General features: G+C 42.0%; 1 protein-coding gene across 3 annotated transcripts in view; it reads right to left on the bottom strand.

The window, feature by feature from the left end:
* The window catches only part of LOC136631344 (uncharacterized), a 60,832-nt gene that overhangs the window by 9,994 nt on the left and 37,715 nt on the right, over positions 1-13,123 (bottom strand). For all 3 annotated transcript variants that reach the window (XM_066605606.1, XM_066605604.1, XM_066605605.1), the window contains exons 7-8: positions 9,527-9,576; positions 6,090-6,288 (exon numbers count right to left, since the gene is read on the bottom strand). In XM_066605606.1, coding sequence (XP_066461703.1) covers positions 6,090-6,288; positions 9,527-9,576 — 249 coding nt within the window. The remainder of the gene's footprint in view (positions 1-6,089; positions 6,289-9,526; positions 9,577-13,123) is intronic.

A 13,123-nucleotide genomic window follows, 5' to 3' on the forward strand; every position in this document is an offset into this window, starting at 1 on the left:
GCTAGGAACCTCAATGATGTCACAGCACAAGGGTAAACCAGGCATCAAAATAGGATAATCCACACAGTGGTATCAGTAATGCCATAGAACAGGGTCAATAAATTAAGTAATGTCACAAAACAAGAATCAATAGAACATTATAATCAATAATATATCATCAATGTTGTCATTATTGAGCATGGATACTATATATCAGGGGTCAATACAGAGATCTCTTCTATCATCTGTTTATACCCAGGACTGTGACTGTAACAAGGGGGCATCCTCTATGTCTATAGGAAAGAATACATCAGCATGGAAGGGGTTCTCTACTGTAAGAGCAGTGAGACTATGGAAATTTCTGCCTGAGGATGTGGTGATGGCGAACTCGATAAAAGAGTTCAAGAGGAGCCTGGACGTCTTTCTTGAGTCTTACAGTATAATATGTTACAGTTACTGATTACTTCAGAAGGGTCGGTGATGCAGGGATTATTCTGATTACCAGATTGGCACCGGGAAGGATTTTTTTTCCCCCCTTAAATGGGTGAAATTGGCCTTTACCTCAGTGTTTTTTTTGTCTTCTTCTGGATCAACATTGGGGGGTAATAGTCTTAACTGGATGGCCATATGTCTTCTTTCGGCCTTTCATACTATGTTACTAGTATTCTCCTATGTGTCAAGGTAGCCCCCCTCAGACATCAGCTCAGGTGCAACTGCTGCTTTTGTGTTTTTTGATTTTGTACCATGCTGTAACACTAATAAGAACCATTTAGCATTTCCAAATTATATGTATATTTTCAATAGATCCGCCTGAAAAATGGAGGTAATAATTTCCTATTGACACCTGTTTGCTTCCATTTCCATGTTGTGCACATGTTTAGTAGGATGAATGAACAGGCTATACTAGGCAAGGATAAAGCTTGGGGGTAAAGGAGGGGGGGGGGGCTATAAAGGCTTATGTCCTGGGTGCTAAGTGCCACGGGGTGCCAACAAACTACTTCGCCTTGACCAGCCTATTTAGATTTACAAGACTGAAGCTCTCTTCAGGGCAAAGGAAGGCCTTATTACGGAACTGGTAAATGTAATGCATATCACTTTGTCCTTACTTTAAGCATTTTAAAGAAGAAATCAAGTGGAATGGACTCATTACGGAAAGTGACCACTGCACAAACACATACACTTAGGCTATATTAGTAGATGAATATTTTCCTTGCAGCTAATTCAGGTTATCGCTGTCCTGTGATTCGTAATTACTGCCGTTATTATGTTTGACAATCACATAAACCATCGTCTTATTCAAAATTAAAAAGCTTCCACTTTTACAGTTTATAACATTTTGCTACATTTAATCTCTGTAATATTTTATGTAATAGATCGATAATGTATTTCCATGAATAACATCCATAAACTTTAGTTTTGATTAATGATCTCTGACCCTCTTCTGTTTCCTCTGAGCTCCAGCTTCACTTCATTAATAATAGATTAGAAACTTCCTAATACGCAACACATTTAACACTCTCTTATTTTTATCCTTTCGAAAATGTCTTGTACTAAAGTTCTCAACATTCTGGTAGTATGAATTGACATCACACGGTTGCAATTAAAATTAGTCAACCCCCATTGCAAAATAGGTTTGTTTGCCAAATTTACTAACTTTCAGTTGTTTACAAAAATCCAGTCAAGAAGAATTTAACTAGCTCAACACAACCAAGATGTTTCTCTAAAGGGGTTTCTTCAAATTCAACACAAAATGCCACTATTAATGAATAGTCTCAACTCCTTGAATAAAATCCCTCCTAACAGCCATATTTATAAATCAGATGTTGTCTCAAGCACACCTGAAGCAACTAATCAAGGACTTTAACAGTTGCAACAGGTGTGCTTGAGATAAAACACATCAAGCAGCTGGACTGACTTGGGCTTTACTGACTGTGACATTTGATTACATGTTAAAAATATGGCTAAGTCAAGAGAGTAGTCCAAAAAGTTGAAAGAAAAGATCATTGCCTGGCACAAACAAATAAGAGGATCCAAAAATATAACAAAGACGCTGAATCTTCCTAGAGATACAGTTGGAAGCATAGTCCTTAACTTTAAGGTTAAAGGAACACTGGCTATACTACATGGACATGGTAGAAAGAGGAAGCTATCACCGTTTACCATCGGATTCCTAAGGAGACACCTGGTAAAAACCCTCAAGTGGCTGTTCCATGGAGAGGTGAAATAAAACTGGAACTTTTCGGTCCTATGGACCAGTGGTATCTGTGGAGGAGGAAGAATGAAGCATATGCTGAAAAGAACCCCCTGCCTACAGTGAAGCATGGCGGTGGCTCAGTGATGTTCTGGGGCTGCTTGCCTTCCTCTTGCTCTGGAAACCTACAATGTGTGGAGAGGATTATTGGATTCGATCAAATATAAAGAAATCCTAGGAAATTGTTCTTGTTTGACTGTTTTTTTTGTTGAAAGTTTGCATATATGTCAAATAAAGCTAACTTGCAAAGGGGACTGAATAATTTTGATTGCACCTGTACATGCGAATATAAGGTTACAAAGATGGACTGTCTAGAGGGGTGTAGTTATGTGGAGGACTGAGGTATTATTATTTGTTTTAAAGTTTCACTAATTCCAGGGCATTGCACATATAGAAAGTAACAGGAATAATAAACATAACAAAATGAGTAACAAACTGATACAGCAGAGGAGAGGACCTGCCCACGAGGGCTTACAATTTACAAAACAGGGGGAAAGAGACAGGGTATTAGTGTATCTTGACGCCACCAGGAATTACTGGTGGAGTCAAGATTGACAGGGGGTGACGCCCCCTGTACCAGATTAGCTGCAGACAGTGTTCGCCTTGAGGTCATGCAAGCTCACTAAAGTTCCTTAGATACGGCCGTCAGCGGCGGCGCCGCTAACCAGCATCTGGAGCAAGTCCCCCATCCCCTGGCGGCAGCGGCACCTGCTAGAAAAGTATGATACAAAAGGCATGCAGTGGCCACTGCGCAGCCCCAGCAGCAAGTGAGATTCCGGCCGGCAGCGGTAACATACCAGCATTTACAGGTTATAATGTCAGGCTAAGAAGTATAGTAACCCTGAAGTGCTGGGAGCAATTTATGTGCACTCTGCTTTTAGGACCTTTCTTCCTTGGCCTAATCGTTGGTGGGGGTGTGAGAGGGGCGTTACCCCTGTCAAACCCCTAGCTTCCGGTGGCGTCATGGTACACTAATATCAGGAGACAGTAGGTGAAGGTAGAAGCTGCTCATGTGTGGTGGCAGCAGGGTTACTGCAGATTGTAGACTTTTCTAAAGAAGTAGATTTTCTGGCAAATTGTGAAGCCTTCCAAGGTGGTGGATAGTCTGATATGTTGGGATAGCGAGTTCCAGAGTAGGGTAGAGCAGAGAAGGAGGTCTTATGAGGTCTAGAGATTACATGTGAGGAGATATCAGGATATTAAGTTACAGGTGCACTCTGCTTTTAGGACCTTTCTTCCTTGGCCTAATCGTTGGTGGGGGTGTGAGAGGGGCGTTACCCCTGTCAAACCCCTAGCTTCCGGTGGCGTCATGGTACACTAATATCAGGAGACAGTAGGTGAAGGTAGAAGCTGCTCATGTGTGGTGGCAGCAGGGTTACTGCAGATTGTAGACTTTTCTAAAGAAGTAGATTTTCTGGCAAATTGTGAAGCCTTCCAAGGTGGTGGATAGTCTGATATGTTGGGATAGCGAGTTCCAGAGTAGGGTAGAGCAGAGAAGGAGGTCTTATGAGGTCTAGAGATTACATGTGAGGAGATATCAGGATATTAAGTTACAGGTGTATAGAGGGCACATGTTATGGACTGGAGAGTATGTGTTGGGAGGCATCAGGATATTAGAAAAGAGATATAGGGAGGGGACAGGTTGGGAACCAGAGATTACATGTGGAGAGGTATCAGAATATTACCTCAGATATATGCAGGAGACAGGCTGTGAACAGCCTCCTATTTCATTGCTAACATGAAACTGATTCTCTGGGCAATGAAGGTATTGCAAAGGGGAGAGACAGGGGAAGCAGTGGATTAGCTGGGCTAACGAGTTGAGGATTGATTGGAGAAATACAAGAATGTTGGATGAGAGTCCACAGAGAAAGATGTTGCAGCAGTCTAGTTGGGAGGTAAGGGCCTGTACAGGTGACACTCACGCCTCGACTAAACCAAAACTTCTTCTCTTCTCTTGTCTTTAGAGACCAAATGTATTAACACTTGTGAAGTCAAGATCTGCATAATTAGGTTGTGGAGTTTTGATTGCTACAATCCTCCTTGGAAGCAGTTAATTAATATACAGTATTTGCAATGCAGAACTGTGGGAAATTTTAACTAGCCCAATGTCATCCAATGAATGCATTAAGCACAATTCACATGACATCTTTGGTGCATGGTTGGTGTATTAAATATCCTGTTTAGAGATGAGCGAGTATACTCGCTAAAGGCAATTGCTCGAGCGAGCATTGCCTTTAGCGAGTATCTCCCCCGCTCGAGACTGCAGGTTCGGGTGCCGGCGCGGGGGAGCGGTGAGTAGCGGCTGTCAGCAGGAGGGAGCGGGGGGGGGGGGGGGGGGAGAGAGAGATCTCCCCTCCGTTCCTCCCTGCTGTCCCCCGCAGCTCCGTGCCCGCTGCTGGCACCCGAACCTGCAGTCTCGAGCGGGGGAGATACTCGCTAAAGGCAATGCTCGCTCGAGCAATCGCCTTTAGCGAGTATACTCGCTCATCTATAATCCTGTTGCAATTGCAGCATGACTATAGATTTTATTAGCCAACAGGATTTAGTATGAGTATCCTTTGGCATGTATCCAGCCTAAACTGATTTTAGTGCTTCTATGGCTTGTTCATGTATTACAACATATCAATGACCCTTCATTTCATTGGCTGCTGCAAGCAGTGGCATACCATTAATGGAGGAAAACCATGTGCTTGCTACGGGACCTATGACTGCAAACCCCCGTACTACTTGATGACTTGCTGCATCCCCTTAACTCACAAGACTGCTAGACATTGCAAGGCTCTGTGCAGTATATAGCTTAAGTCCTCTCTGTCCTCTGATCACAGTATGGAGAATGATAATTATTACTTTGTGGAGCCAAAAAGAAGCACTATTAATCTGTCGACCCCCCCAAAAAGCATTAATACTTTGTGGGCCACAGAGGGGAAACTAGTGCAATGGGGGTAGAGGCAGGATGGGGAGAATGTGAAGATTTGAGTCCTGACTGAAAGAAGTCTTGGTCTGGATGGAGATGAAAAAAACTGACGACTTCAAATCAGAGACAATGTGACCTGTGAGCACTGGAGGTAACTGCACTGTAATCACTATCACTGTGTAGAGCTGGTATCTGATCATTGTTTTACTACTCTAGGGCTCCTTGAATTCCAGGTATGCCCCTGGCGGTAGAGGAAATATATGGTCAGTAGTAGCTGTTCCCTATTGATAACAGCTGATCGCTGGGGGTTAGAGTAATTGGACCCATGGCAATCTGTTGATCTCTGTACCCGCTTTCTTTTAGAAAGAGGTTGTCTCCTAATTGTGATGATATACAGTACTGTGTAAAAGGGAGGTTGGTCCAAACATCTTGGAGAACTAACCACAGATCTTCTTCTGTGGATGTGGCTTGCTCAAATCCTTATTTCTCTTCATGTAATTCCAGACAGACTGGATGATGTTGAGATCAGGGATCTGTGCGTCCATATAATCACTTCCAGGACTCCTTGTTCTTCTTTACACTATAGACAGTTAGATTTATTTTTGTGGGCTTTGGCCTACTACAGATTATTTTTTGGAGTCAGACACTTTTTAGGTTTGAACAAATTCTTACTTTGCAGCATTTTTTTCCACACTTGTCTAAACCTTTTACACAGTACTGTATGTGAGATATCGCTTTATGTAATTCTGGGATCTCTAAGTAATTTGTGTTTTTACTTAAGCAGAACGGGAACGTTAATTTGTACTTGTGTTATTGTCCCCTGGTGTTACGTACTGTGTTGCTTCTGCATGTAGAATAGTTCATTTGTAGTTAAGACTCTCAATACTCATGCCTGAAATCCATAAAATATGAAGCTCGATTTCTATGTACCATTTAGTTACTCACCATTGATGATAGTTCTGTTTGGATGATGCTGGTGAGCATTTCATCGATACAATCATGCAGTGCGGCCCTTACCAGATGGTCATCAACAAAATCTCTAACCATCCTCCTGAGTACATGAGCAGATAGATCTCTCAAGACTTCAATTATCAATTCATCCAGAAGAGACACCGAGTGAGAGCCTGCTGATCCTCTGTAGTTACTGTGGTAAAAACAAAAAAAACTCAATACTCTATGGATTTGATCGACATGCAGATTATGTAACATCAATTTGTTGCTGAAATATTAAATAGTTTGCTACAATCACTTCTAAAAATGCAAATACCCTAAGTATATCATTAAAATAGCGTTACATTGTCTATATATATATTACACACACCACTATGTAATTTCCTCAACCCCTTAAGGACCAGGTTTTTTTGTACCTTAAGGACCAGACACTTTTTAGGGATTTTACCCATGTGGCGGTTTTACTACTCCATTTTTTTTCCTTTAGCTATCAAAATTATTTTTGCTGCGTTTTTTTTTCCCGTGACATATAGGACTATTCTTTTAATATCTTTTTCACTGACTTTTTTCCCCCGTTTTTTAGTTTTATTGGGGGTAAAATGCTAAAAAAAATGATTTTTTTTAACATTTATAGTTTTTTTTAAAATTATTTTTATATTTACACTAAAATAAAGTATGGAAATGGGTTCCTCTATTTATTTCGGACGTTTTGATATATGGTATGTATGGTTTTGGTTTACAGGGCGCATACGGCGACGGTTTTTGTTGGCGTCTGCTTTGTGTTATTCTCTTTTTTATGTATGTATTGTTGTTTTATTTTGTTATTTTGTTTTACTCTTCTGTATGTAATTGTGTTTTTTACTATCTGTTTCCCCCATGACATCATATAAGACCTCTGGGGGACAGTCACATTTTTTTTTCCTTTATTTGACACTTTCCCACTGTAGCTGGGGCGTCCATAGGAGCCCTAGTTACAGGGGAAAGCAACCCCTGTGGTGACATTAGTCACTTGCAGAGCTGCCAGGGTCTAAGTCTGACCCTCCAGCTCTGCAGTAGCAGGGAATCCTGGGAGGTCACATGACCCCCCGAGGCTCCCGTAGTGAAAGAACATCTTACTTTCACTTTGCCCATACAGTGCTCATTGAGCACTTTATATCGGGGAAGCAGAAGGCAGGAAGGGTTAAAAACCCCTCCTGCCTTCTGCTCCGGGTTATCAGCTGTCACTAACAGCTGATAACCCGTTCCTGTCTCTGACTGATTGCAGAGGCAGGAGACTTAGAGCACCGCCGTATTTTTACTATCGGCGGTGCTCTAAGCCGAGGACCAGCCGCCGTATATTTACTGTGGCTGGTCCTAAATGGGTTAATTATTGTACTATATATTGAATGTCCAATTTGGAAAATTCAATTTTGTGTTTGCTGTGCCCCTTTACTCCTCCAGCCAATTATCATTTTGAATTTTGTATCATTGTCTTCTAAAAGGAGTTGATGCAAACGGGATCCCAGCAGAGCGTCACATGAACCTGCTGAGAGGAAAGGAAGTGCTCTATGTAGCTCTCATTGAAGGATAACTTTCTGAAATGAGGGATTGCCTTTATTAACTCAGAATCCCTGTTTCAGGTTTCTCACTGGAGACGTGGACTTTTGCATCCAACCTGGAAACCAAACACTTTATCTGAATCTGACATAATTAGTTGTCCAAAAAAGATGGATATACACACAACATAATAAAGTAGAGTACATAAAATATGAACAACAAAACCAAAAAAGTGGAGGAACACAAAATCTGACCCTAACTACTAATGCAACGAGACCCTACTTAAAAGTGGAGCAGTCGCCCTGATAAGGGTGACAACATGTCAGGAACCTGGGGCAACTCTTCCATGTTTTAATACAGGGATATATAAGCTACAGGAAATAACATAGAATATAGCTTAGATGGAAGATTGCACACACTGAATCAAATGAAATACAAGAGCACTGTAGTCAGGGATTGGATGTCACAGCATCCCAGAATATGATTTACCTTAAACAGACTCATCTGACAGTGGACCTGGACAGGATCCGTCAATATCACCAGAAACACCAGCAGACTAGAAGTATAACCAGCGCCCTCCATAACGAGGAGATGGAATAAGTGTGTACAGACAGGCGCGGATTGGCACCGCTCAGCTGATCAATTAATCCACTTGCCGCTGAGAAGTATTCATGTCAGCGTCCTGTGCCGAAATGATACGCTAGCATGTGGATAATGTGAGCCAGGTCTGATGGTGTGTAGTCACCCCAGACCTGATCCCACATGGCTGAGAAGCCGTGACATGAACCCTCCAAGCTGCAGTTACTTTGGTGCTGGCTTATTTAGGAATCTAATGAATCTCTGTTCTTCTCCCTTAACTCCCAAGAATGTGTAGACTTTTCCAGATCACGGTGCCCACAATAGCCACTGATTAGAGGCAGTAGTGCTGAAGGAACTGTAGTGTATTCAGAAATGTAGCCAGGGGTCATCACCAGGAAAGTAGTCAGGATGTGAAAAACCAAAAGATGAGACAGAGACATAAGGAGGAATAGAATAACAGCTACCAGGTGACAAATCAAGAGGCAACATAGAAGCAAAAAAAAACAAAATCAAAGTCAGGATAAGAGTATCAATAGCAATCAAGAACAAGAGTCAAGCAAAGAATGTACTGTATCTTCATACACAGGCAAAGTGGTCAGGTAAGAGTCCCCTTTAAATAGGGCCAAAATCATCAAGAACTGTATGGTTGAAACGGCATCTGGGCATGGCCAAAAATGTAGGAGAACTAGAAAAATATCCAGAACTACAGCAGAAAGGCATCACTGAATCAAGGAAAGGCAACCTGACAAAGCTAGTACTTGCAGCTGTGGCACTCATCATGGACTAGCAGCCAGAACAGGGTGAGGTGAGTAACAGACACTTCCCTGAAAGAGTCTTGCGAGACTTAAAAGGGTTGTCCAGTTGCAAGCTTGTGCACTGAGATGATTTCTATAGAATGCAGACAGCTCCATTCCCACTGCAGTGGCCATACATGGTATTACAGGCAAAGTTCTCATTGAAGTAAATGAGAACTTTGCTTATAATACCAAGCTTGTTCACTGCAGCAGGAATGGAGCTGTCTGCATCCTCTGGAAATCAACTCAGTGCATGAGGGCACCTGCCTGGTAAAGAAATAATCAGCGGGGGTCCCAGGAGGTGGACTCCTGTCAACCTACTATTAATGGTCTATCGAAAGGATACAAATGCACAACCCCTTTTAGAAGATACAGATGTAGCATGTGCCAAACTAATGTCTGATGTGCTACGTCTGCTTACATTTGCGTAGCTATTGACATATAATTAAGGTGGAGCTATGCATATTGCATAGGCGCGCTACATTAACGGCGAAGAAGAAACATTACTTAGTAGATACATACTCTGATTTCCAATGCCTTGATTTCTTGTCATAAGTTTTCTTCTTTGGCATCTGTGTGTTTCAAAATGAGGCAAAAAAATCACTATAAATAAGTTTTCAAAAGTAGAAATGAGAAAGAAACATCAACTTTCTTGAGCTACTTGATTTAAATTTTACAGCAAATTTATTTTTGACTTTTTTGAACAACTCCTGTGCAGGTGTCACTAGATGTCCTATGCAGCTATCCCTCTGGATAGGTCATCAGAAGCTGATGGACAGGGATCCGTGTTCATCAGCTGATTGTCCGGCCCGCTGTCATCATCAGTGGACAGGGGAGGAAGTGGAGTGCTTCTATTGTATTTCCTGTTCTGTCACAGACAAGACCGGAGGACCTATACTGCCCATAATGAGGAGCAGGAAGGGCAATAGAAGAGTGCCGCTCCCATTGATTTCCATAGGCGTGAAGTCAGTGTTCCCACTTCCTCTCCTGTACCCAGATGATGACAGCTGGCAATACTGCACTGACAGCGGATCGGATGATCAGCTGATTGACAAGGATCACGACAGAAGCGGGAAAGTTCCCTTTGAATGCATGTAATTTGGGCTGACAATATTCTTGCAATAGGGTATAATTAACCCCTTTAGGACAAGGGTGTTTCGGTCTTAAAGGACCAGATACTTTTTAGGCATTTTACCCATGTGGTGGTTTTACTGCCCTATTTTTTTTTTCTTCAGCTACCAAAATTATTTTTGTAACTCCTATATGAAGACAACTATAGTCCCACCAAAAGTGTCAGTCCCAGACATCAACCGGTATAACAGACCCAAAAAATAAATATCCAAGACTGGACTTTTATTGAGAATTACAAAAACAGAGCATAAAGGAAGTGCAGCATAAATACAAGGGAAATCCATCACCTCAGGTCACACATGTAAGAAGTTCCCAAAGAAAGCCATGCTTATATAAACCTACAGTAGGCGGAACCTATCTCAATGTCATGCATATAGTAAAATGTTACCACGTGACCGAGGATCTGGAAATCCCTGCGCCCCGATGCGCATGTTTCGCCCATAGCTTCGACCAAGGAAAAAAACTATTTTTGTTTCATTTTATTTCCCGTGACATACAAGGCTACTTTTTAATAATTTTTTTAACTGACTTTTTTCGTTTTTAGTTTTATTAGGGCTAAAAAGGGAAAAATAGGATTTTTTTTACAGTTATAGTTGTTTATTTTTAAAATTAGTATATTTACACTAAAATAAAGTACAGGAATGGGTTCCTCATTTTGCTTTGCATGTTTTTATATATAATTTGCATAGTTTTGGATAACAGGGTACATATAGTGACAGTTTTGGTTGGCATCAGCTTTGGGTCATTTCCTGTTTTATGTATATATATTTTTATTTTATTCCAGTTTTTTTTAACTTATTTTTGTAACTATTTTTTTTACCATCTATGACCCCCATGACATCATACAAGACCTCTGGGTGTCAGTCACATTGTCTGTCTTCTTTTTTATTTCATACTTTTCAACTGTAGATGTGACATCCTTTGGAGCCCCAGTTACAAGGGAAAACATTTCTATGTAGTGACATTAGTCACTAATAGAGCTAATCAGGGTCTGCTAGGAACCTGCAGCTCTGCTGTGCCAAGCGGCACCCGTCAGTCATGTGATCGCTGGGTCGAATAGCAGAAGTAACACTTTAGTACATAGTGCTAATTGAGCACTATGTAGCCTGGAAGGGAGAAGGCAGAAGCACTTAAAAACTGCTTCTCCTCCAGGTCCTTAACTGTGACCAACAGCTGAGGACCCGACCTGCACCTGTTTGATTGCAGGAGTAGAAGCTTTAAAGGGGTTGTCCCGAGGCAGCAAGTGGGTCTATACACTTCTATATGGCCATAATAATGCACTTTGTAATGTACATTGTGCATTAATTATGAGCCATACAGAAGTTATAAAAAGTTTTATACTTACCTGCTCCGTTGCTGGCGTCCTCGTCTCCATGGTGCCGACTAATTTTCGCCCTCCGATGGCCAAATTAGCCGCGCCCTCCGATGGCCAAATTAGCCGCGCTTGCGCAGTCCGGGTCTTCTCCTCTTCTCTATGGGGCTCCGTGTAGCTCCGTGTAGCTCCGCCCCGTCACGTGCCGATTCCAGCCAATCAGGAGGCTGGAATCGGCAATGAACCGCACAGAAGCCCTGCGGTCCATGAAGACAGAGGATCCCGGCGGCCATCTTCAGCAGGTGAGTATGAAGACGCCGGACCGCCGGGATTCAGGTAAGCGCTGTGCGGGTGGGTTTTTTAACCCCTGCATCGGGGTTGTCTCGCGCCGAACGGGGGGGGGGGTTTAAAAAAAAAAAAAACCCGTTTCGGCGCGGGACATCTCCTTTAATCTGATGCTATACTGATGCTATTGACCACAATTAAAGCAGCCAGGGACCAAGTGTCATAAATTTACCATGCTTGGTCCTTTTTCTTCTGCAGCTTCTACCTATCACAGTGTATATAGACAGCAGACTTACTTTCAATAGGAGATTTGTCAGTGAAGCTGGACTGATAGCTTGGTTTTCAGAGTTTATCTCTTCCCCCTCCTGCACTTTCTTAGTTCTTATCAGCTGATTTATAACTACAACAAAGACTTTGTTGTGATCATAAATTAGTTGAGACTATATTTAGGAGAGGAGTGTGAGGAGAGAGGAACCAAGCTGTCATTACAGCCTCACTGATGGGTTTTGCTATTGTGTTTCAGTCTGCAATTTCTATATACAGTGATTAGTAAAAGCTGCAGAAGACAAAGGGTGAACATTTTTGAATTAAATCCTATAGCTAAAATTATTTTCAGCCCCAAATACTTGCATTCAAGTGAAATAAAAAGGTCTGCAAAGAAGGAGACCTAATAGCTTACAGTACATTGGCACAAAGATCAGAACACTTTGTAATGGCAAAACCCTTTAAAATGTAATCCTATTCTGACTGCTCCAGTAATCAGGCACCGCTCAAGGGGGATCCTAAGACCCCATTTACACTGACAGATGATCGCTCAAAAGTCGCTCAAATGACACTTTGAGTGACAGTTTTGAGTAATCATCTTTGCATAGTCTATAGTAGCTACTAAGGAGATATGCAGGCGGAGCGGGACATCGCTGCTATCGCTTGGCGAACAATACAGCTGTTCTGCATAAGCAAACAGCTGTATTGTTCTCCGTGATTACATCTCGCATCCCATTGTGAACTACCAGTGGGACAGGAGCCGAAATAATCTTATCAGCGCTGCCGACTGTGATAACAGCCTGCACCACTGATAAGAGTTCATCGCTTAATTCTAGAAAAGTAGAATTGAGCGAGGAACGAATCGTGCACGAAAACTGCACGATGTCCTTGCATTTAGACCCAACGATTCTTGCTCAAAAGACGTCTTTCAGCGATTTTTGAGCAAGGATCGTTGGGTCTAAATGGGCCTTAAGCCCACCATCTTGAAATTTCACTCTCTTGTTAGGGGGTTTAAAATTGCTGTTTTATTTCTGTATGTAGGTATGAATATTTTGCTTTCTGAGTTACATGATGAAACTCTGACTGCCTGCAACCAGCACTGGCGGATTTCACTGTATATATATATA

This window comes from Eleutherodactylus coqui, chromosome 6 (genome assembly GCF_035609145.1).
Source record: "Eleutherodactylus coqui strain aEleCoq1 chromosome 6, aEleCoq1.hap1, whole genome shotgun sequence".
Lineage (NCBI taxonomy): Eukaryota > Metazoa > Chordata > Amphibia > Anura > Eleutherodactylidae > Eleutherodactylus > Eleutherodactylus coqui.